Here is a 21742-nt window from a genome sequence, read left to right as displayed (position 1 = left end):
CATTTCTGGTATCGAGGCAAAGAGCGGCGTTGAGTTCCGCCACTCTACAGAAAATGAGAAACTGAGTGTGAGAGGCAGAGGGAACCTAGTGTTAAGACACTCCGTTCCCCAGTTTCTGCTGAATTCTGAAGGTATTGCATGTTGAGTGTCAGAACTCAAGGCCGCGCTTTGCCTCAACACTAGAGCGAAGAAATGGAAATATAAATTTAAATATATATTTCATATCGACTGGGGAGTTGAACCAGTCGGTTCTACAGTCGCACTTTGTGCCCCTGCGCCATGACTGACCTCGTATAATGAATAGTTTTAGTAATATTCCGTCTTCTATGAAACAAGAAATAATTTTAAATATTATCATTATTATTTTCTTCTATTGATTATGATATGATATTGATATCGACTACAATGGCACCCTGCGTCTCATATAAGTTTTTTCTTCTTGCTATATGAAACTTATTTTCATTGTTACCACAATTATTTAAAAGTGCGGTATTATATGAAGACTAGATAATAAAAAAGTCCCAACAATACCTTTAAGCATTTCATTTTAAACCATAGACAAATAGTTCAGATTCCAAGAACATCCCTAATTATTGATCACATTTCACAAAACACGTCTGACACATCCCTATCACTATCTTTGATTCTTTGAGTATCTTCATCATCTTCATTTGACAAATACACTGTCATCAAAATATTTCGTGTATTTTCTGAACTTTATAATATTTAATTGTAAAAAGGTGAATAATAATTTCAGCATGAGCTTTGATACGCCAGCAAATAATGTAAATAGCAAACCAGAACGACGATATTATGATCGCTCGAAAACAGACGACCTTAACATTTCTCGCACTGACATGAATATGTTGATAATGAATTATTTAGTTACAGGTAAGTTCTTATTCATAGTCTTGTTCCTTAACATATGCCTAATTAAAAAAAATATTAAAAAAGTAGACTATTATAGACATTTGTTACTCTCATAAAAATTTGGGAACAAAGGCACCAAATCAAAATCTAACTAAAGACGTTATTTCTTGAACTATTATAGTTTACAATACGTTATTTGTGTATCCAGGAAATAATAAACTAATTAAAAAATATATTAAAAATTATTATGTAGAAATAGGTCATCATTTTTACCTAACCTTTCTTTTGTGTTATTGTTAGTATTGTAATAATTTTAGAGGGTTTCAAAGAAGCAGCTCTCAAATTTCAACAAGAAGCAGGCTTACAGGAACCAGCACTGTGCAGTTCATTGGATGAGCGTATCATGATAAGAGAGGCTGTTCAAGGAGGACGAATACCTGAGGCCATATCAATGGTTAATGCATTACATCCAGAACTGTTGGATAATGATAGATATCTGTATTTCCATTTACAAGTGAGTTGATATTCTACCATAATTTATTTGTATACGTAAAATATTAAATATTTAATTTAGTTTGACTAGAACCTTCAGTTCTTTTTTAGCGTCCAAGCAGTCCACATCAAGGAAATAAATAACCCATTATATGTATATCCTGCCCACAGCTATCTTTAATTTCTTATACACTTGTTACAACAGATTTTTATATTTTAACAAACATAAAGTGTAACTTCGAATTTAAAAAAATACTTTTTAAAAAATGTATAAAAATTTCTTTAATTTAATAATTTTCTTTAATATTCATAGCGGGACTTGAACCCGCACCTATTGACAAATGTGAAAGTGCTCTGACCACTAAGTCATATCTTCTTAACAAGCTATTTTGAAATTCTTATTCTATTTCATTAGTATTAATTTAAGTAAAGGCATCCTTTCTTGCCAAATGATCATTTTAAGTAATACCTTTGGTTAGTGGAAATTTGAAACTTTGTGGAAAGTTTAAAGTATTTAAAAATTTTGAAGTGTCTTGATGTGTGTGGGCAGATAAATTTCCTCTACCTAAAAAATGAACATTTGGCATGACAGAATGATATTTTAACATTAAATTTAATATAACTATAATACTGAGTATTTTATTTAAGTTTACATTTCTATTTCTTCGCTCTGGTGTCGAGGTAAAGCGCGGCGTAGAGTTCTGCCACTGAACACGCAATGCCTCCAAAATTCGGCAGAAAGTGGGGAATAGAGTGTCTTAACACTATGTTCCCCCTGTCTACTCTGGTGTGTGCAGAATACAGCGTGAAGCTGATTTTTATTTTTTATTATTATTTTTTTATTGAACATTTGAACATTGCTAACAACAAAAGTAAATTGTAACAAATTTTTAATTGGGGCTTAGCTCTTAAGTTGTTTACAACGGACAGGTTCAAGTCCCGATAAAATTAAAAGATTTCTTTCCTTGGTGTGTATAACACTTTAAATGAACAATTGAATATTTATTTCATCTTTATTATTTAGCAACTACAATTACTAGAACTAATCCGCGCAGGCAGAGCCGAAGAGGCGCTAGCCTTTGCCAGTGCAACACTTGCCGAGGCTGGAGCTAATGACCGCAATGCTCTCACAGAGCTGGAAAGGTCACTTGCTCTGCTGGCCTTCCCTGATCCACACTCCTCACCTTTTGCGGACTTATTATTGCCTTCACACAGTCAGAAGGTAAATATTATAGCATCATAAAATAGTAGATACTCTTTAGTCAAAATTACAGCAAAAAAAACCAGCTCCCCTCATTATTGGAACCTAGTGACCAGATACTTTGTTCTTCACTTTATGACCCAATTCGAGACATGAGTAGTGGAATTTAGTTTATGATGACTATTATTGCATTGCAGTCACTCAAACATTGATATATAAATGTATATCAAGAATGTATGTCGAGAATCCAGTGGATAATGGGGAACAGAATTGTCTTAATAGAAACTGAGTAATTTAACACTAAGTTCCCATGTTCTCTCGGCTTGCCCTGCTGTGTATAAAATACATATGTAATAAATACATTGTGAAGCTAAAAACAACTAAAAATAATTATGGCAGCATGCATTCCTGCATCCTTGTTGATAATATTGAAATTATTTCCATTCCTTCTTATATAGCCAAAAATATTATTTACAGATTGCAAGTGAACTGAACGCGGCGATACTGAAAATGGAGAATCAAGAGTATACCAATCCCAAACTATGTAGCTTATTACGAATGATCCTCTGGTCACAAAACGAACTTGACAAACACAATGTTAAATATCCAAAAATGACTGACTTGGCCAATGCCACTATAGAACAACCTAAATGAAATAAATATTGGAAAAGAAACAATATGCATAGACATGACTGATCTGACATTACAAATATTTTCTTTGTGGATTTTGGTAAATCTCCGTAAAATAATTAAAGTTATGGAGTGAAGCAAACTGAACTATTGGATATCCAAAATCAATATCAGACTCCTTAAGCAAACTTTTAGTTTTAGATAATTTGGGATATAGACAGAGTGTAAATGAGATTTGTTATGACAGATTTTTTATTTTGTCTATACTAGCACTAAGTATAGAAGTTTAATTACTGTTAAAAAATGTCAATAATAGATAAAAAATAATTTTCCCATAAATGTTATACCTTATCAAAATTATCTGAAACTAGCAGATTACATTTATGTTACTAGGTTACTTATATCTGTAACATCCCTGGTAGAAATACCAAAGATAATTGTTTAGGTTATATGCTGGAATGAACTTCTAAACGGAAATATTTAAACATCATATATTAAAGTAACTCTGTATCAATAGTCAAAATATGTATAGGTGCAAAAATATATAAGAAATATAATATGTCATCATAAATGATTTTAATAATACAGTGCAAGCTCTTTATAATGTCATTTGATTTAATGAGGAGGAGGAGGAGACAGGTTGTGGGTTCGATTTTCATTCTCTCTCTGCCTATCCTACTACATGCGGGATACAGTTGAAGCTGAAAATAAAACCATTTAAGGATTAAATTGTTAAAGTGCCGAGCTCCTACTGCTTTAAGTAGTTTCAATTGTTTTCGATACTACTTTACGCCCATCAATTATTGTTACAAAAAGTGGTATTTCAGTTTACATATTTTGGTTATTTTACACTTCAAAAAAGTATATAAATAATACAAACATACTGTATGTATAAAGAATATATATCTACGCATTATTTTATTTATGTAAAATTTTATTACGTAAAATCATATATTGTACCAGCGTTGCCAGATGTCCCGATTTTGGCGGGACGTCCCCATTTTTAGCCCAAAAATTGAATGTCCCGATCGGGACAGACAGACAGTTATTTTTTTATTACTTTAAGATTTTAATTACTAACTAATCTTATCTATATAAACTTATCTATGAAATGCATAGAAATAGAAATACAATTACGTATAAGTAATTATTCTGAATCCTTAACTGCCTTACATTGTGTAAGTTACATATCGTTAATCAAAACAATATAATTTAGAGACGTTTTTCTATAAAAAAAAAATAAAATATGCTGATGTCTATCACCTTTGTCGGGCTCGCCCACAGTAGTACACGCGAGTATTCCGTACAAAACTTGCAGGTCTCGAACTTTTTTTGAAATTCAGGCTTAGCTTAGCGTAGAGCCCTTTCATCTGATACCTCACTTGAAGCTACTTCAAGCTTTAACACCAAATTTTACCACCCTTTTATGGCTATTGTTTTCAAATATTAACCACAAATGTTAATAGTTGTAATGCTTGTACCACAATGTAATAGTTTTGACATTTTCTCCTGAACAAGTACTACCTGTCGAAATACGCTTTTTTTTTGCTATATAAATATACTTTTTATTCCATATATTTTTTTCTAAGTAAATATAGGAATTTTTTTTAGGTAATCATGGGGAATCCGAAGATCTGAGTATATGGTTTAAATTTTACTTTGATATCTCCAAGCGTTCCTGAGATAAAGGGTCTTGACAGACAAACAGACGGACAACAAAGTGATTTTAAATGGGTTCCTTTTTTCTTAAAGGATACGGCCCTAAAATTGGATTAATCATAAATTTACATTAAATCCCGATTATTTTATTTTGATGTCCCGCTTTTGGTGAAAGAATCCCGCTTTTTTACGTAAAATATTCAAAAATCCCGCTTTCCACCGAGAAAATATCTGGCAACGCTGTATTGTACATACATTTGTATACTTTACACAGTATGTTAGTTATATAGAATTTACACTGTATTAATAAAAACGAAGATTATTTGTCGCCTTATATATAATTTGGCTTTTAATTATATGCAAGAGACAATAGAAATAAAGATGACCATACAAGATTAAATACAATAGAATAGTAGTTTGATAGTATAAAAATATTTAGAAACAACAATTTTACGTAGCGGCGGATTCGAACCTGCGTTTTTAAGTGTATAAAAATTTCGGAATAGTTCAATAAGAATCGGCTTAAATAGTTCCCTAAAGGCACAGGTTCAAATCCAGCTATGTTGAAATCTTTACGTTTATAAATATTTTTACTTTCATAATGTGTGAATTTAAAAATAATTTGCTAGCATGTAGAACTATTGAACTGGACACAAAATATTTCATAAATAAAATAGGTTTGCAGTTGTTAGTTAACACCGCAATTCTTGAACAGGTGATTTTTTTAGTACAATTCAGTAGATTTTATTAATAAACAATAGTTTGGTAATTTCTTTTAAATAATAATTTTTAAGTTTTGTGTCAATATATTTTGTGAAATGGACTTATATAGTACATGAAAATTATACAAAATTACCTCAAAAACTGAATAGATCACAGAAAAAATCAATTTCGTTTATTCAATTCATTTATATATGGCATAACTAAAGATCATGGGGCAGTCCTAGCGCAGTGAATTAACGTCTGACTGTAAACATCACGGTTGTGGGTTCATGTCCCACCCAGGGTTAATGATTTCACTTCCTTGCTCTGGTAACAAGACAAAGCGCGGTGTTAAGTATCGGCACTAAATGCTCTGAAAATTGGGCGGTATGCGGGATATAATGTGAAGGTACAATAATACTAAAGATCAGTTGTAAACTTCATATTACCAAAAGATTTAAATTTTTTAAACCTCTAAAAAGTATTTATAAGGATTTTTTATGTAATGTTTAGAAATAAATGTAACATATTTAAGGAAATACAACTTTTTTATTGCTTTAACACTTTATATTGTTTTATAATATTCATGCACATATTTAATAATTTCCGTTTCCAGAATCTCTTAAGTAAAATAAAAAAATAGCAAAAATATTTGATTAAAAATTACAAAAATTCATTCATTAAATATTGTCATTAAACTGTAACAAATAGATATTTTAAACGCTTATTCTGTTTATGCTAATCTCTGAGTGTTCGTATGCTCATATGCTTGTATACAACTAAATGGACATTATTATCATTTTCAAAGTTTCAATGATTTACTTTTAGAAAATATAGAACCCAGTGGTGCCTTTAAACCCTACAATCATTATGCTAACAACATAAATAAGTTATAACATTCTTGTGTATAAGAATTTCGACATAGCTTGATGAGAATATACAAAAGAGACTTATTGGTCAGGAGGGCTTGCTTGCAGTAATCCTCCTCCATTCAATTTTTTATATTTTTTTGAAAATATTATTTTTTGACTTTGCCCTTAGTGTGGAATAATACTTAAAAATGTAAAATAAAATCAATGCTTTATTTTCTTGGGAGTGTACAAATTTGACTAATATTGATTGTTTATCACCAACCGAGTACATAGTCTAGTGCTTTAGATATAAGACCACTTGATCTTTGCGGTACCGGAGCTGATGGGATGGGTGTTGGACATAATGATCTGGCTGTTGATGGTCTGTAAAGAAAAATTGCAATGAGAACATCTTTATAGTTCTTTAGGAAAAAGTCATGTTATATAAAATTGATTATCTAACACTACATTTTTCCAAATATAGTACAGGTAAAAAGACCTTATTATTAAAACATAGCCTAGCAGTAGGTAGTCCATTAATCATGTGATCTTTTTTACCCCCTAAATATCACCAAGGGGGAGGTGTTTGGTGAGGTTTAAGATTAAACCCCTCCACCCCCTTCACTCAAAATCAATTGTATTTCAATTTAAAAGTTTTTAGAATTTATTTGAATTTGAATTTAATTGAAATTTTTAGAATATTACCTCTAAAATAATAAAAGAAATAGTTTAATCATGTGAAAAACATTTGTACTAGTACATGAATATTATTTAATGGATATGGACATTGTCCTTGGATCAGGGATAAGCAAGCACCTCGCAAAATAAATACACATGATTTCTTATTACACCATACATCCTTCCTTGTGATATTTCGTAATTTTTGCAAAAAAAAAATTTTAGGTTTTTTTTTTCAAAATATCAGGGAAAACCTAAGGGAAATAATTAAAATTATTAATTCCCCTAAGTGTTGTTTGAACTCACATCAATCAATGAAATCAATATAAGTTCAATAATATATAATAACTACCTTTTCTCTAAAGTACCTCCAGGGCTTGAAAGAGTCATGCGAGGTGGTTCTCTACATTCAACTACACCAACCATCACTCCCGGAAGAATGAGTCTTCCATTGAGAGCTACTGCCCTTTCTTTCTCACCTCTTGTTGCATACCTTATATGCGCCCAGTTGCCTTGTGTGGGATATTGTTTGTCTGCAATTGAAATAATTGTATGGAAAAGTAAATTTTAGTTTGTGTGAGTAGTTTTGTTTAAGTTACTTAAAATTGTTCAGTTATGGTAGTTTGTTTTTTAATATGATGATATATCACATATAAATATATAAATATATGTGATATATCATTTTGTTGTTTATTTGATATGGACTTTTTAACCAACTTAAAAAAAGAGTATCAGTGGGACATGCTCATATGTATGTCATGTAGTTGGAATAGGCTTCATTTTCTAAAACACTTATTTAAGCTGCTTACCAAGTATAGCACCACAACTGCTAAATCTGGCCAGAACAGTATTCGCAGCATTAGGGGGGAAGCCAAATATCGTGACCCAATATTGGTCCTGGTCCTGACACCCATCTTGCCATTGATTTGCTAAAGACTGATTATTCACTGATACATTATTAACATATGAATTATGCATCATTGAGTTATTTGCATATGCTAAGAAACTATTTTCTTGAAAAAGAGACTTGTCCACAGAAGGTTCATTGCTTTTAATAGTATCAAATAGATCTTCTATAGGAGGGCCATTTGTTTTACTAGAATATGATATGTTGGGAGATGATGGTATATTACTAAATAGATTTTGTTGTTGCTGATTATAAAGCACTTGTTGATGCATTGGTACATTTTGTCGATATAATTTCTGATCTGGTGTTGATGTTTGAGGACTCGTGGGTGAACCTATTAACGGAAAAAATGGTTATAATAATAAGAATAAGATATGTTTTGGCATTTTCTTCAAGAAAAGTAAAATACTCACCAAAAGCAAGACTGCGACCCTTTGTAGGCGATAAACTATTGGGACGAGGGGATAAAGTAGACAGAGTCGGTGGATTTATTTCTCCTAATAAAAAAGGTGGTAAATATCCCACGTTTGGACTTCCTGAAGGAGAGTGAGTTGGACTGCCTAAAGTCATGGGTTCCATTATAAAAAATTACACGATTTCACTGGCAGGGGTAACAATAACTGATTTATTCCCTAATAAAATTAACGCTCAAACTTTTAACTCGTTTACCGGACTTCGACAGACAAAAATTGACAAATTGAATTGACAGTGTTGACTGTTCGTTACGTAGCGTGATGTCAAACACGAAATTTAAAAATCGGATACTCGAAATATTTCTAATAAAGGAGATAAAAACGTTAAACTTACGATACGTTTGATTGACTGTTTGGCTGTATAATATTTTGGCATCATGGTATTGTAAATATTGGTAACATTGATTGAATTGTCAAAACAGCAGTCAAACAAACGAATATGGATTCTTCTGTGTCTGAAGAATCTGATAATTTTAATTCTTTTAGTGAAAATGAATATACTAAGAGAAAATATAATACTCCAACGAATATTTCAAGTAGTAGTAGTAATATTGTGCATAAATTATTTAATAGGGAGGTAAGTTTAACTTCATGTTTCAAGTTTAATTTGGCTCTCGTAGTATTTTTGTTTATTCAGTTATTTCGTTTATTTCCCGTTACTGACTGTTAAAATAATAAGTAGAAGTGTGAAGCTTTCGTTGATATATTTATTGTTCACTTTGTTAAATTTAGAGACTCAAATTATATCATAGCGACTTTGCTCAAAATTTTATGTGAGTGAATATTTTCTTTTCAGATATTCGGCAGTACGTCTAAAAAACCAAATGAGAAGTCTCGTAAAGTCTTCGATAAAATTCCACCCAGGCTACGCTTCTGTCTAATGGACATAGTACCTATTCAGTACTTAAGAAAACATGTTTTTATGGGTTTTTCACAATGTGGCCAGTTTCTTCTCAGTTTTACTTACAGCTGTAACACTCAAGTTTACTTCAGGGAGAGCTCGAAATTTACGTAAGTAATGTCTGAAATTTACAACTTAATAAGCTTAACATTTGTAGAATTATTGAAATTTACCTGTTTTGAATCTTTTATTTGTAATTAAACCAAACAGAAAGAAACATTTAGTTCTGTCACTTGGCTCTCTGTCTAGAGTAGTCAGCGAGCCTAGTGTCGAGACACTAAGCTGGATATAGCATGAAGCTACTACTTTTTGTTTTTTATATATTTAACATAAGTTTTTAAATTTATATTTTCAATATACATAAATGACAAATTATTTAAGTAACTAATTAAAACATATTTTAAATAAAATTTAAAAATGCAAACAGCTGCTGAATTACATCATATATCATATTGTTTCTAAACCTTTTTTTACAACTAAGTATTTATAAATTAAATTAAAAAATCAAATAGTGGTATTCATCAACCAACTTCTTAGTTATGACTCTAAACTGTATACTAGATATCAATTATTCAATCTACCCTCATGACTCAGTTTTGATATATAGTCAATCACAGTTGGACAAAGTGTTATGTTGTTATTTATAGTTATTTATAGTTATAGTTATATAGTTCTGTCACTTAACACACAAAACAGATTGTGATAAAAAATGGTTAAAGCTTTATTAAATATATTATATTTATAACTTCACATAATGTGAATTATGTGAAGATCTTAAAAAAAAACATTTAAGAATTAACATGTTGTGGTAAAATAGAGCATAGACTAAAATAAGTGATAAATAAATTAGTAAATAAGCAATAAAGTGGGGCATTAAGTTCCAGTGCTCCACACAAAATATTTTGAATTGGGACTGAACAGAGCTTGATAATAGGTTTTCTCAAACTACCCTTCTATATGTGGGATAAAGTCTAAACTATAAATATTAAATAATTATATTATTACCTCTTTTTATAACAAAAAGAAAAATGATATAGGAGAAATTGTGTGAATATTTGTATTTAATAATCAGTTAATAAGTATACAAACATTATCTATGCATACAATAAACATTTGTTGAATTTTTAGAATGTATGTATAGTTTACATAATAATGATAAGGAGTTTTTAGATTTGGGTTGTCAAGTTTTTTTTAAATTAAATTTGTAGCAGGAATGTAGACATAAACCATAAACTAACAAAATTTTACTTAATTAAATAGATTTACTGATAACTATGCAAAAGAGATTTACTGATAAACTAACATTTTGTATTGCTCTCCTTCCATATATCACTGTAAGAGCCAGTAGTTAGCCCTCACGACTCAACAAAAGAGCCACTCTTGCTGATCACTGTGAATTAAACTAGTAAAGCAAAGCAAGAATAGGAAACAATAATGTTTTACCCTTTTAGGTTTCCATACTTCAAAAGGTCAAAACGGATCCATTATAGGATCATTTTGTTGTTCGTCTGTAAACACCATTTACCTTGAGATCGCGAGGAGGTGTCAAGTTGAAGTTGAATATCAAATATTTAGGTATATGGACTGTTGAAGCACAAAAAATTCATGTTTCTAAGTCAACGTAATCAAAAGATACAAGTGTTTATGCATCAATTTTGTTATACTTTGTATGAAATTCGCCGCGTAATCAAAACCTATAGGGTACTTCCCGTAGATATATCTTTATAAAATTTGGCACGAAGTGGAAACTTGCAATAAAATTAAGTAAAAAGGCCGAAAATTGAAAATTGATCACATGTGCGATAATTTTGTTATATTATAAAACTCAAGTTTGTTAACTTTTATAAGTTGAACTTCCCATTGACCCACCATTCTAAAATTGAAAAGGAAGCCTCGGTGGGAAAGTCCAACTCGCACTTAACCGGCTTTTTTAATACATGCAAACGCAGTTATGGGCGACACCTCATAGGTGAAAAAAAATGTTATTAAGTTTTCCCTGCAGTGCAGAACGAAAAATAGTAGATATCCTACAAAGTAATAAAAATTTCAGGTTACATTTCCTGTCATGGGTGCCGGGCCGTGTAGTGCGGCCGGTACACAGCGTGCCTCTCTTCGGAGACGATCGTGTAGACACTAAGGTGACCATATCAATGGCGCAGTGGAAGCACAATCCTGGTGTACTAGTTGTTTATGGCATTGCGTAAGTATTTGAAGATTTAGATTTGAGACCAGTCGAGGCGCAGTGTCACAAGCGTTGTGACTATAAACACGACGGTTGTGGATTGGATCCCCACTCTGGGGAATGAATTTCCTTTTCTGCCTCTGGTAACGAGTCAAATCGCGGCGTCACTCAGCACGCAATGCCTCCAGATTTTGGCGAAAAATAGGGAACTGCGTGTCTGAACCCTAGGTTCCCTCTGCCTACCCTGTCATCTGCGGAATAGTTAATCTTCGTTGATTTAAATGTCTTTGTGTGTTCAATTGCTACTACCGTGGAGTCGTTGGTTAGTTTCCTACAAAGCGCGGCAATGGGTTCCACTTTCTGTATTTACCACCGAAAAGAGGACAATGGAGTATCTTAACATATTTTTTATCTGATCGTTAATTTAAATGCGAGAGACTCTTGAATAAAAACTATTAATGTATGTATATTTCTCTATTTGTGATTTAAAATTTTTAGGGATTCATGCTCAGAAAGATCCTACCTCAGTGTAATTGGTGTACCTCGTTTAGGATGTAGAAAATGTTCAGCTATTTCTAGAGAAGAAGGTTAGTAGCACATAAACTATTATTATGTAAGTAGGAGGTATTAAAAATCCTTTCCTTTAAAATACAATATGTGCTTATGTCAATTACCTTATACCATCATTGGCTTTAAGCTCTTGACCACCAACTTAATGCCCAGATGAGGCGTATGCAGGTTTCTTTAATATTAAAAAAGAAAATGATTTCGACATTTCATTGGACAATTTATTTATTATTAGTTAATAATGAATAGTAGAGAAAGGATGTAGACCTGATGTCACTTTCATTATAGATATTTATATGACGGTCACATGTGTTTTTTTCGATTTTAAAATCGTCTTATTACGTATTTTGCCATACATATAACATCTTTAACTTGATAATCGTGGTTATTCATGTCTAAAAGGTATATTTAACTTTAAGGAAGATCGCATGGAATTTTTTTCACAGATATTTGATTATTTAATAAGTAATATTACTTTCAGATGATTTAAATTGGAGTAAACGTTGTCTCGAGCACAGTTTCGCGATACACACGAAGTTTTTCTGCACATCCGACTCCAGCATGTACGAGCCGGTCGTACAGCTCGCGTACTCCAATCAAATCATCATTTATACAGACTTTATCCATATATTAGAAATAGACTTCGTTAAACCCGACGAGAAAAGTGAAATAGTGGAAGAGAAAATAACGTTAGAAAGAGAAGATGTTAGTTCAGTATACACCAATCCCAGTACTCCGGCTTCGGACGTGTCAGCGGCGTTTCAGTCACCTAAATATCAAAATAACGTGGTACAAAATATTTTAGCGGATTTTTCTGATTTAGAATTCGATCCTTATCAAATGTCTAAACCGGTCCACTTGCCAGATGTTATGGGGCAGGAATTATGCATTCAAGCGTCGTCGATATCTCATAATTTGATGGAAGAGTGGGAAGGACCATCGCCGTCTATCAGAACGTTAATTAGTCCACCATTAAGATCCCCGAGACGAAGGCCGGCAGAAAGTATGTCGAGATTTAACGAAACGCACAGAACTATAGCGGAAAAAGCATACGAATTCGTCGAGGAGGCCGAAACTAAATGCGAGAAGCTAAGTATGTTCAGAAAACGACGCCTTGCCGACAAGAAATATGAGTTCTCCGAGGATAATAACGAAAATATCGTTCCATTTAGAGTTTTAAGGAGTAATAGGAAATATTTCACAGGGTCCACTAGTAAACAAACTAAACGGGCCAAGTCTCCGCCAGTTGAAAGTGTGGTTCTTAGGGCTCATAATCAAATTAGTAGGGCTCAATCGCCGACTTCTAGCCTAGATATGAAGGATCAAGGGCTTTCGTCTTTAGAATCGGATAGGAACAGTGAATCTGAGTATAGAGTAATGGAGATGTTAGACGATGGCTCTCTAAAAACAGTCTCGGTACACGATAATACGTCTAAAACGCTGTCCGATTGCCCCGTCAGCCCTCAAGACCCTTATTTGGTGCATTCTGGCAATTCCAAATGCAGTAAATTCTTTACAAGATATTTTTTGGAAAGTGATGATGAAATAACATCTATTATTACAGATTCTGAAGGTGAGTGATTCATATTTTAATAGTGTTTCTTTGTAATTTCTTTTCAACTGTTGACAGAATTGTATTTCCACAAACTATTAATATTTTTATAAATGTGAAAGTTAACTTTAGATTGTGGCCACTCAGGCACAATTGTGTGATTGTAAACACGACTGGTGCAATCCCTCCAGAATTGGTCGGGAAATTGAACGGGAAAGTCGGGGAACGGAGTTGGGAGGGTTCTCCCTGTCTACCCTGCTGTGCGGTATACAGCGTGAAACTGATTTTTTATTTTTTATTTTTAACTTTAGAACCACTTAGACATAACTTATTTGTAATATGTGTTGTAATGCAAACTTAAATTAGGAAACAATCTCTTTAAAAAAAATCTATTAATAACCTATTATATGTAGAAGGTGTTAAAAATGCAGCCTCTTTTATGACAGATGATTGTATATCGGGATACCACGTGGCGCTGCCACTGTGCGGGGAGGGCGTCGGGCAGTCCCTACAGGGCGTCGGCGCCGGTGCATGGGAACAAGCGCTACAGGTAAACAAATGTTATTTAATCTTTACGAATCTCGTGTTAAATTTATTGAATTGTTTTAGCTTTAATAAGCAGAGGGCACCTAGTGTTAACACACTTCATACCCTATCGGAAATAATCGATATACTGGTACCAATATATTGAGAATTATTGATATTTGGGCTATATATATTTTAAACATCAATTGATTAATCAATTAAATTAATCGATATATACTTTCAATACATTACAGGCTCTAACTCGTCCCCCCGGAGTGACACTACGCGCGCGGCAACGTTCCTTGGACACCGAGTTACTTTGCAATGAAGTTTGTGGTCGACTGTGCCACCTCGGGGGGAAGGACTTCATATACTGCTTCGACTGGGGTTGTCATGTTATAGACGTTTGCCATTCCAGCGGGTGTTTGTCTGGGGTGAGTAATTATTTTTATACAATATATTGTAGGAAAGGACCAAGGGAGAAGACTTCATATTATTATTATATTATTATTGCGTCAATTGGACCTGAAATGTTTTAGAGGTTTGTTATTCTGGAGGTCCACCATTGATTTTTTAATGTCTTTATCATTAGTCGGTTTGTTTGTGCGTTTTTCAATTTCATTTCAGAACAGTGTTAAAAACATGTGTAATTTGTCCGTAGCTGTGCGCCATGTGGCTGTGGGCGAGCGAGGCGGGCGCGCGCGGCGCGTGTGGAGCCTGTGACGACGTGTCCGCCGCCTGCCTACAGCACCGCCGCCAGTACGCCGCGCAGGTGTGGGCTCCATTACCACTCGACGAAATTCTATATTTTATACTTTTATTTCCTCGCTCTGGTGCGAAGGCAAAGCACGGCGTTGAGTTCCGCCACTCAGTACACAAGAATTTGGGGGAAAGTGGGGATCAGAAGTGTCTTAATGGGAACGAAGTTTCTTGACACTAGATTCCGAGGTTCCCTCTACCTACCTACCTAGCTTTATCCCAGATACAGTGTATAGCTATAAAAACACCGTTTCACAATAACTACCAAATACTACAAAACAAATAATGTCTTTAAATCTTCAATAACTACACCGATTTCGGTTACGGATATAAAATTATTATACATTAGTTACGCATTATTTCGGTTAAGTATATTATATTTACGGGTTGTTTAAAACAATCTCTTCTCTTCGAAATTATCCGAATCGTCCGTTACGGTTACAGATAGCTTTTATTCCGGATATCCGATTATTTCATTTACGGATCTTTATAACATCCCTAAAGAAATAACAGGCAGAGTTGAGTAAATTTTAATTTCAACTAACAATTGATGTTTGTGCATAAATTACAACTTATAACTTTTGATTCCAGAAAGTCAGTCGTGGCGCAGAAGCACACAGTGAGACTGTAAACGCGAATGGTTGTGGGTTCGATCCGCACTCAGAACTGAAATATTTATTTAAATATATATTTCCATTTTGTCGCTCGCAATGCCTCCAGAAGTTTTAACGCTATTATGCCTACCCTGCTGTGTGTGGGATACAGTGTGAAGCTAAATCGAATCTTCCGAAATTGTGATTTCTGTACAATCAAATGATCAATTTTTAATAATTAATTGACAATCGACAAACAAGTCAACTCTGCATACAGGTTGATGAATGCTATATTTAAACGTTGTTTTTCTAGTGTCTCTTCGTATGGGACCTTGTGACGGGAGTGTACAGGACTGAGCGAGTGTCCATGACGGAGGATTCCAGTCAAGAGGGGACTAGGAGTGAGATATTTATTATTATTTTCCGTATACTACTCTAAATCTTACGCTATCGGTTTTATCTTATACTAGCTTATACTGCAGTTATGCTGCATCTTTACGCTCGTTAAAAGGAAACAACTAAGGGTTGTGTGATGCGTGACATATTACGTGCCCGAGATTTCGAACCGCAGGGGTTACATCGAAAAGATGTGATATAATGTCATGTAACAAAGCCTGGTCATCCTTCATAATGGGCTATACAACACAAAAATATATTATTTTAATTAAAGGCAATAGTTTTTAAGTTTAGCGCCTTCATCGTAACGAAATTTGTTTTGATAAGTTTTTTTTTTAGAAAAAGATATATTAAGATATATTTTATTACACTTAGTTTATGTATGAATATGTGTGTATGTACGCTGACACTTCCAATTTGTATAACATTAACACATATGTGACAGTGTCAGGTGCGGAGCGAGCTCGCGAGTTGGCCAAGCGTTTGGGCGCAGTGAGCGCGCCTCCCGCTAACGACAACCGCCTGCTTACAACACTCACAGGTTTGTCTTTATACATATACGTATAGGTTGTCCAGGAATTATATATGACTAGTGGACCCGGACGCGGCTACGCCTGCTTGAACTGTAATATTTTCGTTCGGCCATACTCATACTATGCCGCCCGAAGGCTGGGTCATTTCGAATCAGTGACATTTCCCTCCTTAATTATTTATTAGAATGTTATACACTAAACTATAATTTCAATCTAGATAAAATGTTAAAAGTGACTATTATATTTATTTTCATAATGATGAATATCAAAATGTCGCGGTAACGGTTGCGTAGCGACGCGACGGTTGTTATTAACATGGCAGAATAAATTGCATGTCAAATTAGAAAGTGTTTTAAAATATATTAGTATATATGTGTAATGTAATGTTATATAACCTATAGCACTTCTGAATAATGCAAAACAAAAACAGCAAAACAATTCATACAAAACAAAAACAAAGTAAATCGGACCAGTAGATCCAGAGATCTTAGCGTTCAAACAAACAAACAAACAAACTCTTCCGCTTTATTATATTAGTATAGATGTGTCTTAAAAGCTATGATGATAACGTTTTCTAATTATTTTTCTTTTCCTAATCTCAAATAATATTTAAAATATATATATTTCAGGCAAGTCACTAAAAAGACTGACGGATATGGATAATTGTGTCGAAATTACAAAAAACCATTCCGACAGCTCCGAGTCTGAGTCAGACCCAGAGGAGGACAGCGATTACGACTGACTTTTGTCTTACTAACGTTATTATTTATACCACCGACTCATTATATATTATAAAATACAATTTCAAAATGGCAGCTCAAATTGTTTTTTTTTATATATAAAATTTTTATATATATATAAAATCCCAAAAAGTATTAAAAAAATAGTAACATTATTAAATTTGTTACCCCTAGCCATATTGTCATCTGCCATTTTGAATCTTATTTTGTAACTATTTCTATATATTTGGATGGATATGACATATTGTGAAAGAAAATAAAGGTTGTGGATATTACCTTAGATTTGATTCATTTTTATTGTTATTTTGAAAACAATATGTCCTGGTCTACGTATCGTCTATGTATATATATCGATGATACGATATTTAAATGTAAATATCATTTTAAAATACCATTTTTTGTCTGTGACGTCTTTATTTTGTTACATGGTGGAAAGGGGATAAAGATACTTTTACCGACATTTCACATACCACTCTTCATACAGCATAAAACTTTTTATGTGTGTTTTAATTATGAATAATGCAAAACACTATACAAATGTACTATTAAGTGGAATGAAAAGTTTGTTTTTACCAATATTTATTTAACAATTAAAGAACTGAACTTTAATGATTATGCTATTCACGATTTATTGATGTTTTTAAATTATAAATTTATAATGGATACAGTTATCTTTATCCCATTTCTCCTCACAAAATAACTAACTTACTAATTACTCGTACAACTTGATTGTATTATAAAAAGTAGAGGCAAACTTTAATATTATGAAAACAATGTCTATGGGCTGAATAATGCATTTAATTAAAAAAAAAACAGTTTCCGCCTCTATTTTTTTATGATATTTTAATCTTAAATGGACATTGTATGGATTCTATACTTTTTTATCTAAACTGTTACTGATATTATACACGTGATAAATCTTTTTTGTCTGTGGTTAAAATTAACCAATAATATGAACACACATATTTTTGGTGCTTTACATAAAATATAAAATAAGCTGGAGTCTGAAAATTAAAAATAAACTTTTTATTGATAAAATACTGTGAGATATGGCTGGGTGGTCTTCTAGTCTTATCCTATTGAAATAAAAAAATATGTCTCCAGTGATATTATTAATAAGTTTAATAATTTTTAAGTAAAATAGATACTGAGTTATTTATAGAAATTAAAAATTTATCTCGTAAAACAGTCCGTCAAGCAATGGAAGCTTCAATTTAAAATTAATAACATTATAAATGACAAAGAAAAATTTAAATATAAAATATTGAAATTGAAGAAAATAGTTTTAATATTAATAAAAGTTGACAGCATTTAGAATATATAGAATGGAATGACTGATGTTCCTCTCTTAAACAGTAATAAATAATTTGAAAATAATGTTGCTAGTGAGTTATTACAGCAGTAGTTACTAGTACTATATTATATGTTTAATTATATTTTCGCTATGAATAGTAATGATATTTCAAATATTTTATTTATTTTTCGGAAATACATTCTCTTTTTAAAATATAGATTTTTCCATTGTTATAAAAAAACTTGTTTATAAATTTCAATTTACAGTAAAATAAATACACATATAAAAGTTTTTGAATTTGTGACTTGTTTTGCAGACTAGTTCGAGCTCATTGTTAAGGTTGTGATAGAACGAGAATAAGATTTGATTTAAGAAAAGTGCCTGTTAATACTTTATTTAATACACAAAATTGACCATAGCATTTTAGTTTATATAATTCTTATTTTAGCAAATATCTTTCTTAATTTCTTTAACTCTTCCACAATATACGTAATTTAGTTAGAAATAAAAAAATGTACATACATATGTTTCAGATTCGTTTTTTATTTAGGAAAAAATACATTACATCATTTTAGTTTATAGCTATTGTAATTTAATGGTTATAAACCTGAAACCAATAAGGACATGATTGGTTTCAGATTTATTCAAATGTTTATAATATTTAAGATTTAAATGCCTTTATTGTGTTTTGTCAACAAATTATTAGCAACATTGACTAAAATATTATCAAAATTAAATATTTCCAATGTAAATTAAAAAGTTTCAACTAAAATATGTCACAAAAATATTGCATTTAATATATTTAGTTCTCTGTAACAGGAGGTTATCTGAACTTGCCATCAATCTGTACTTCATAGGTAAGTATGAAGGATGTAATAAAACAAATAACTCTATTTGTATTGACTTTTATTTAAAATTCCTATTAAAAAAAACATATTTTGATATTATACAAAAAAATATCCACAACCTATTCAATTAAATAAAATACTTAACACAATATTAATTTAGTGGTTTCAAATGGTTTCCATATTGTTAATTTTTAAAACAGACAAGTACATATAAGTAATGGTAAGATACCAATAATAGTTTTTATTATGTCCACACTTTTTGAGACATTGTGTGTTGAGAGGTGGGACTAGATACCATTAGTTGGGGCTACACCCATAATCATCCTGTTTAAATTCCGTTGCACTGAGCTACAATGGGAACACACTGCTTTCACACTAGTTTCCCACTGCTTGCTCTGCAGGAAAAAGTATTAAGTCGCGTTGTTTTGATTTTCTAGTTTAATATAGCTTTTAAATTTAAAATAACTAGTTTGATATAGTTTAACATTAAGAGCAATATTTTAATTTATTAAACAATGTAATTATACTGACTGATTACTGAAGCTCATATTTACATATATAACAAACAAACTATAATTTTATATGCTAAACAATATAGCAGTTTTACACTGCTAATTGTTGAGTGTGGTGTGGTTATATCTCATAATGATCAGAGTAAGTACTGACCAGAATTACGGGTGATTTATGTAATCTATATATATAAAAGGATGTGTTGTTACTGACTGAGGAAAGATGCACTCACAGCTGTAACCACTGTGCATAGAAACGTGAAATTTGGACAAATGTTTATTTTCGTAATCTGGACATCCACTAAGGGATTTTGAAAAATTTTAACCCTAAAAATGAAATGAAATCAAAAAATAAAGAGTAAGAGGTAGAGGGTACCTAGTGTTAAGAAACTCCGTTCCTCACTTTCTGCCGAATTCCGGAGGCATTGTGTGTTGAGTGGCAGAACTCAAAACCGCGCTTTGCCTCGACACCAGAGTGAAGAAAATGCAAATATAAACGTAAAAAAATATTTCACTTCCTCGAGTGGGGATCGAACCCAAAACCGTCGCGTTAGTCACACCCTTGTGTCGCTGGGCCACGACGGCCTCAAAATTCATCTCCTAAGGGTGCAAACAAGGGGTAGAAAGTTTGTTTTGAAAAATCTTTAAATTACCACCGATTTTTAGAAAAATTGAAATTCACTCTTAAAAATATTTCATCGAACATGTTTCATTGTTTATTAGAAAACACCCCTAAGGGTGCAAATAAGCTAGTATGTTATATGGCATAGTATATAGTACATAGTATAGTAGTATGGTTATGTTAAGTGTTTGTGCAGTCAGTACTGAGATTTTACATAAATTTCAACAGACAGTATAATATATCATATGCACATGTTTGCATGCTCTCTACAAATGGTACTTTACACACTACCATGGCAGTAAGTACCTGGCTTCATATGGTTTTAGAGTAAATGTCAACATTAAAGATAATATTAACATGGTATTAATGAACTATTTCTCTATATCTGGAAGTTACAGAAAACATATGATTCAAGCATCCAAACAAATAAGTTAAGAAAAAATAATATTTTGAATATGTAGACGTTAATTATTTGATAAGAAAAAAATATGTGTACAAAAGTAGGTCACAATCCAAAAGTATCATCATTTTCATTTTCTGATTGATCTGATCCAGACACTGGTGCTCCACATTCATCGAACATACAATCCAAGCATAATGTTTCAATATCATCCCATGATAATTTATTTATCTTTTCTTCAACTATTCTTAATAGCTGGTTTGCTGAATTTCTAGCATCTAATTCTGACATACCGTTTTTCTTAAAATATTTAATTGAAGCCTCGAATAGACCTTCTGGCTTCTTAACCACCAAATTTAATTTTGAACCTTCTTTAATATTTGGGTACGAATCGACAGTATGGCCATCTAATAGTGCCCGTCCTAAGAGTAATAATGTCTGTTCCTCAATAGGTATCCTGAGTTTCGCAGCTATGTGTTGTTTGATTTCGAATATCTTTGTTGTTGGAAACACCTACAAAGTTAATAAGAATTATAAAAATATAATAGAAACGTGACTGTGACACTAAGCAGTAGTTATATGCACCTCTAAATGGCATTCACCACCTTGTAATTGTTTCACTGTAATATTCATGATATGAGAAAGACGAAATTCTATTAACAATATATATTTTTTATTATCGTTTATTTTGTTAAAATAAATAAAACATTTGTAACAAGGTTTTTAGAACATAGCAGCATAGCTTTGAGGTGATATTGACATTGAAGCTTATTATCAACTTATTATTGATTAATAAATGACAGATGACAATATAATAAATGTTGCTATATGAAAACTATTAATAGAATAATTCAATTG

General features: G+C 32.1%; 4 protein-coding genes across 5 annotated transcripts; 2 read left to right on the top strand and 2 right to left on the bottom strand.

The window, feature by feature from the left end:
• Nucleotides 1–624: 624 nt before the first annotated feature.
• Hou (GID complex subunit 8 homolog protein Houki) lies at nucleotides 625–6093 on the top strand. 2 transcript variants are annotated; one of them, XM_085195764.1, is made up of 4 exons: nucleotides 625–891; nucleotides 1230–1384; nucleotides 2387–2584; nucleotides 3041–6093. In XM_085195764.1, the coding sequence occupies exons 1-4, from the start codon at nucleotides 759–761 to the stop codon at nucleotides 3215–3217; spliced, it is 663 nt and encodes a 220-aa protein (XP_085051890.1). In that variant the 5' UTR covers nucleotides 625–758; the 3' UTR covers nucleotides 3218–6093. The 2 variants fall into 2 exon arrangements, with proteins under 2 accessions (XP_085051890.1, XP_085051889.1); XM_085195763.1 differs by having other exon boundaries at nucleotides 631–891; nucleotides 1188–1384.
• Nup35 (nucleoporin 35) lies at nucleotides 6084–8719 on the bottom strand. Its single transcript, XM_085195761.1, has 4 exons — nucleotides 8404–8719; nucleotides 7893–8324; nucleotides 7436–7616; nucleotides 6084–6789 (listed from the first exon to the last, which is right to left on the bottom strand). The coding sequence occupies exons 1-4, from the start codon at nucleotides 8567–8569 to the stop codon at nucleotides 6681–6683; spliced, it is 888 nt and encodes a 295-aa protein (XP_085051887.1). The 5' UTR covers nucleotides 8570–8719; the 3' UTR covers nucleotides 6084–6680.
• A 134-nt stretch (nucleotides 8720–8853) lies between these two features.
• On the top strand, nucleotides 8854–19398 carry LOC146532400 (uncharacterized). The gene is made up of 11 exons (XM_085195760.1): nucleotides 8854–9040; nucleotides 9260–9474; nucleotides 11415–11564; nucleotides 12045–12133; nucleotides 12595–13686; nucleotides 14112–14215; nucleotides 14445–14624; nucleotides 14852–14962; nucleotides 15856–15943; nucleotides 16384–16479; nucleotides 17101–19398. Exons 1-11 carry the CDS (start codon nucleotides 8903–8905, stop codon nucleotides 17211–17213), a joined length of 2376 nt encoding a protein of 791 aa, XP_085051886.1. The 5' UTR covers nucleotides 8854–8902; the 3' UTR covers nucleotides 17214–19398.
• On the bottom strand, nucleotides 19395–21674 carry LOC146532399 (ubiquitin-like protein 4A). Its single transcript, XM_085195765.1, has 2 exons — nucleotides 21470–21674; nucleotides 19395–21397 (listed from the first exon to the last, which is right to left on the bottom strand). Exons 1-2 carry the CDS (start codon nucleotides 21515–21517, stop codon nucleotides 20990–20992), a joined length of 456 nt encoding a protein of 151 aa, XP_085051891.1. The 5' UTR covers nucleotides 21518–21674; the 3' UTR covers nucleotides 19395–20989.
• Between the last annotated feature and the right edge of the window lie 68 nt (nucleotides 21675–21742).

This window comes from Heliconius melpomene, chromosome 13, assembly GCF_056956725.1.
Source record: "Heliconius melpomene rosina isolate 202511_hmr_F chromosome 13, ASM5695672v1, whole genome shotgun sequence".
NCBI lineage: Eukaryota > Metazoa > Arthropoda > Insecta > Lepidoptera > Nymphalidae > Heliconius > Heliconius melpomene.
This window is presented reverse-complemented; position numbering and strand designations above follow the sequence as displayed.

Bases quoted from the DNA above. Each gene is read 5' to 3' on its own strand.
- Hou (XM_085195763.1), top strand. From the start codon at position 759: ATGAGCTTTGATACGCCAGCAAATAATGTAAATAGCAAACCAGAACGA. The intron at 892-1,187 runs GTAAGTTCTTAT...TAATAATTTTAG, and splicing joins AATGAATTATTTAGTTACAG to AGGGTTTCAAAGAAGCAGCT. The intron at 2,585-3,040 runs GTAAATATTATA...TATTATTTACAG, and splicing joins TGCCTTCACACAGTCAGAAG to ATTGCAAGTGAACTGAACGC.
- LOC146532400 (XM_085195760.1), top strand. From the start codon at position 8,903: ATGGATTCTTCTGTGTCTGAAGAATCTGATAATTTTAATTCTTTTAGT. The intron at 9,475-11,414 runs GTAAGTAATGTC...TAAAAATTTCAG, and splicing joins AGGGAGAGCTCGAAATTTAC to GTTACATTTCCTGTCATGGG. The intron at 14,625-14,851 runs GTGAGTAATTAT...ATTTGTCCGTAG, and splicing joins CCAGCGGGTGTTTGTCTGGG to CTGTGCGCCATGTGGCTGTG.
- LOC146532399 (XM_085195765.1), bottom strand. From the start codon at position 21,517: ATGAATATTACAGTGAAACAATTACAAGGTGGTGAATGCCATTTAGAG. The intron at 21,398-21,469 runs GTGCATATAACT...TTAACTTTGTAG, and splicing joins GTGGTGAATGCCATTTAGAG to GTGTTTCCAACAACAAAGAT.
- Nup35 (XM_085195761.1), bottom strand. From the start codon at position 8,569: ATGGAACCCATGACTTTAGGCAGTCCAACTCACTCTCCTTCAGGAAGT. The intron at 7,617-7,892 runs GTAAGCAGCTTA...TTTCAATTGCAG, and splicing joins CAGTTGTGGTGCTATACTTG to ACAAACAATATCCCACACAA. The intron at 6,790-7,435 runs GTAGTTATTATA...TTTTCTTTACAG, and splicing joins GGAGGTACTTTAGAGAAAAG to ACCATCAACAGCCAGATCAT.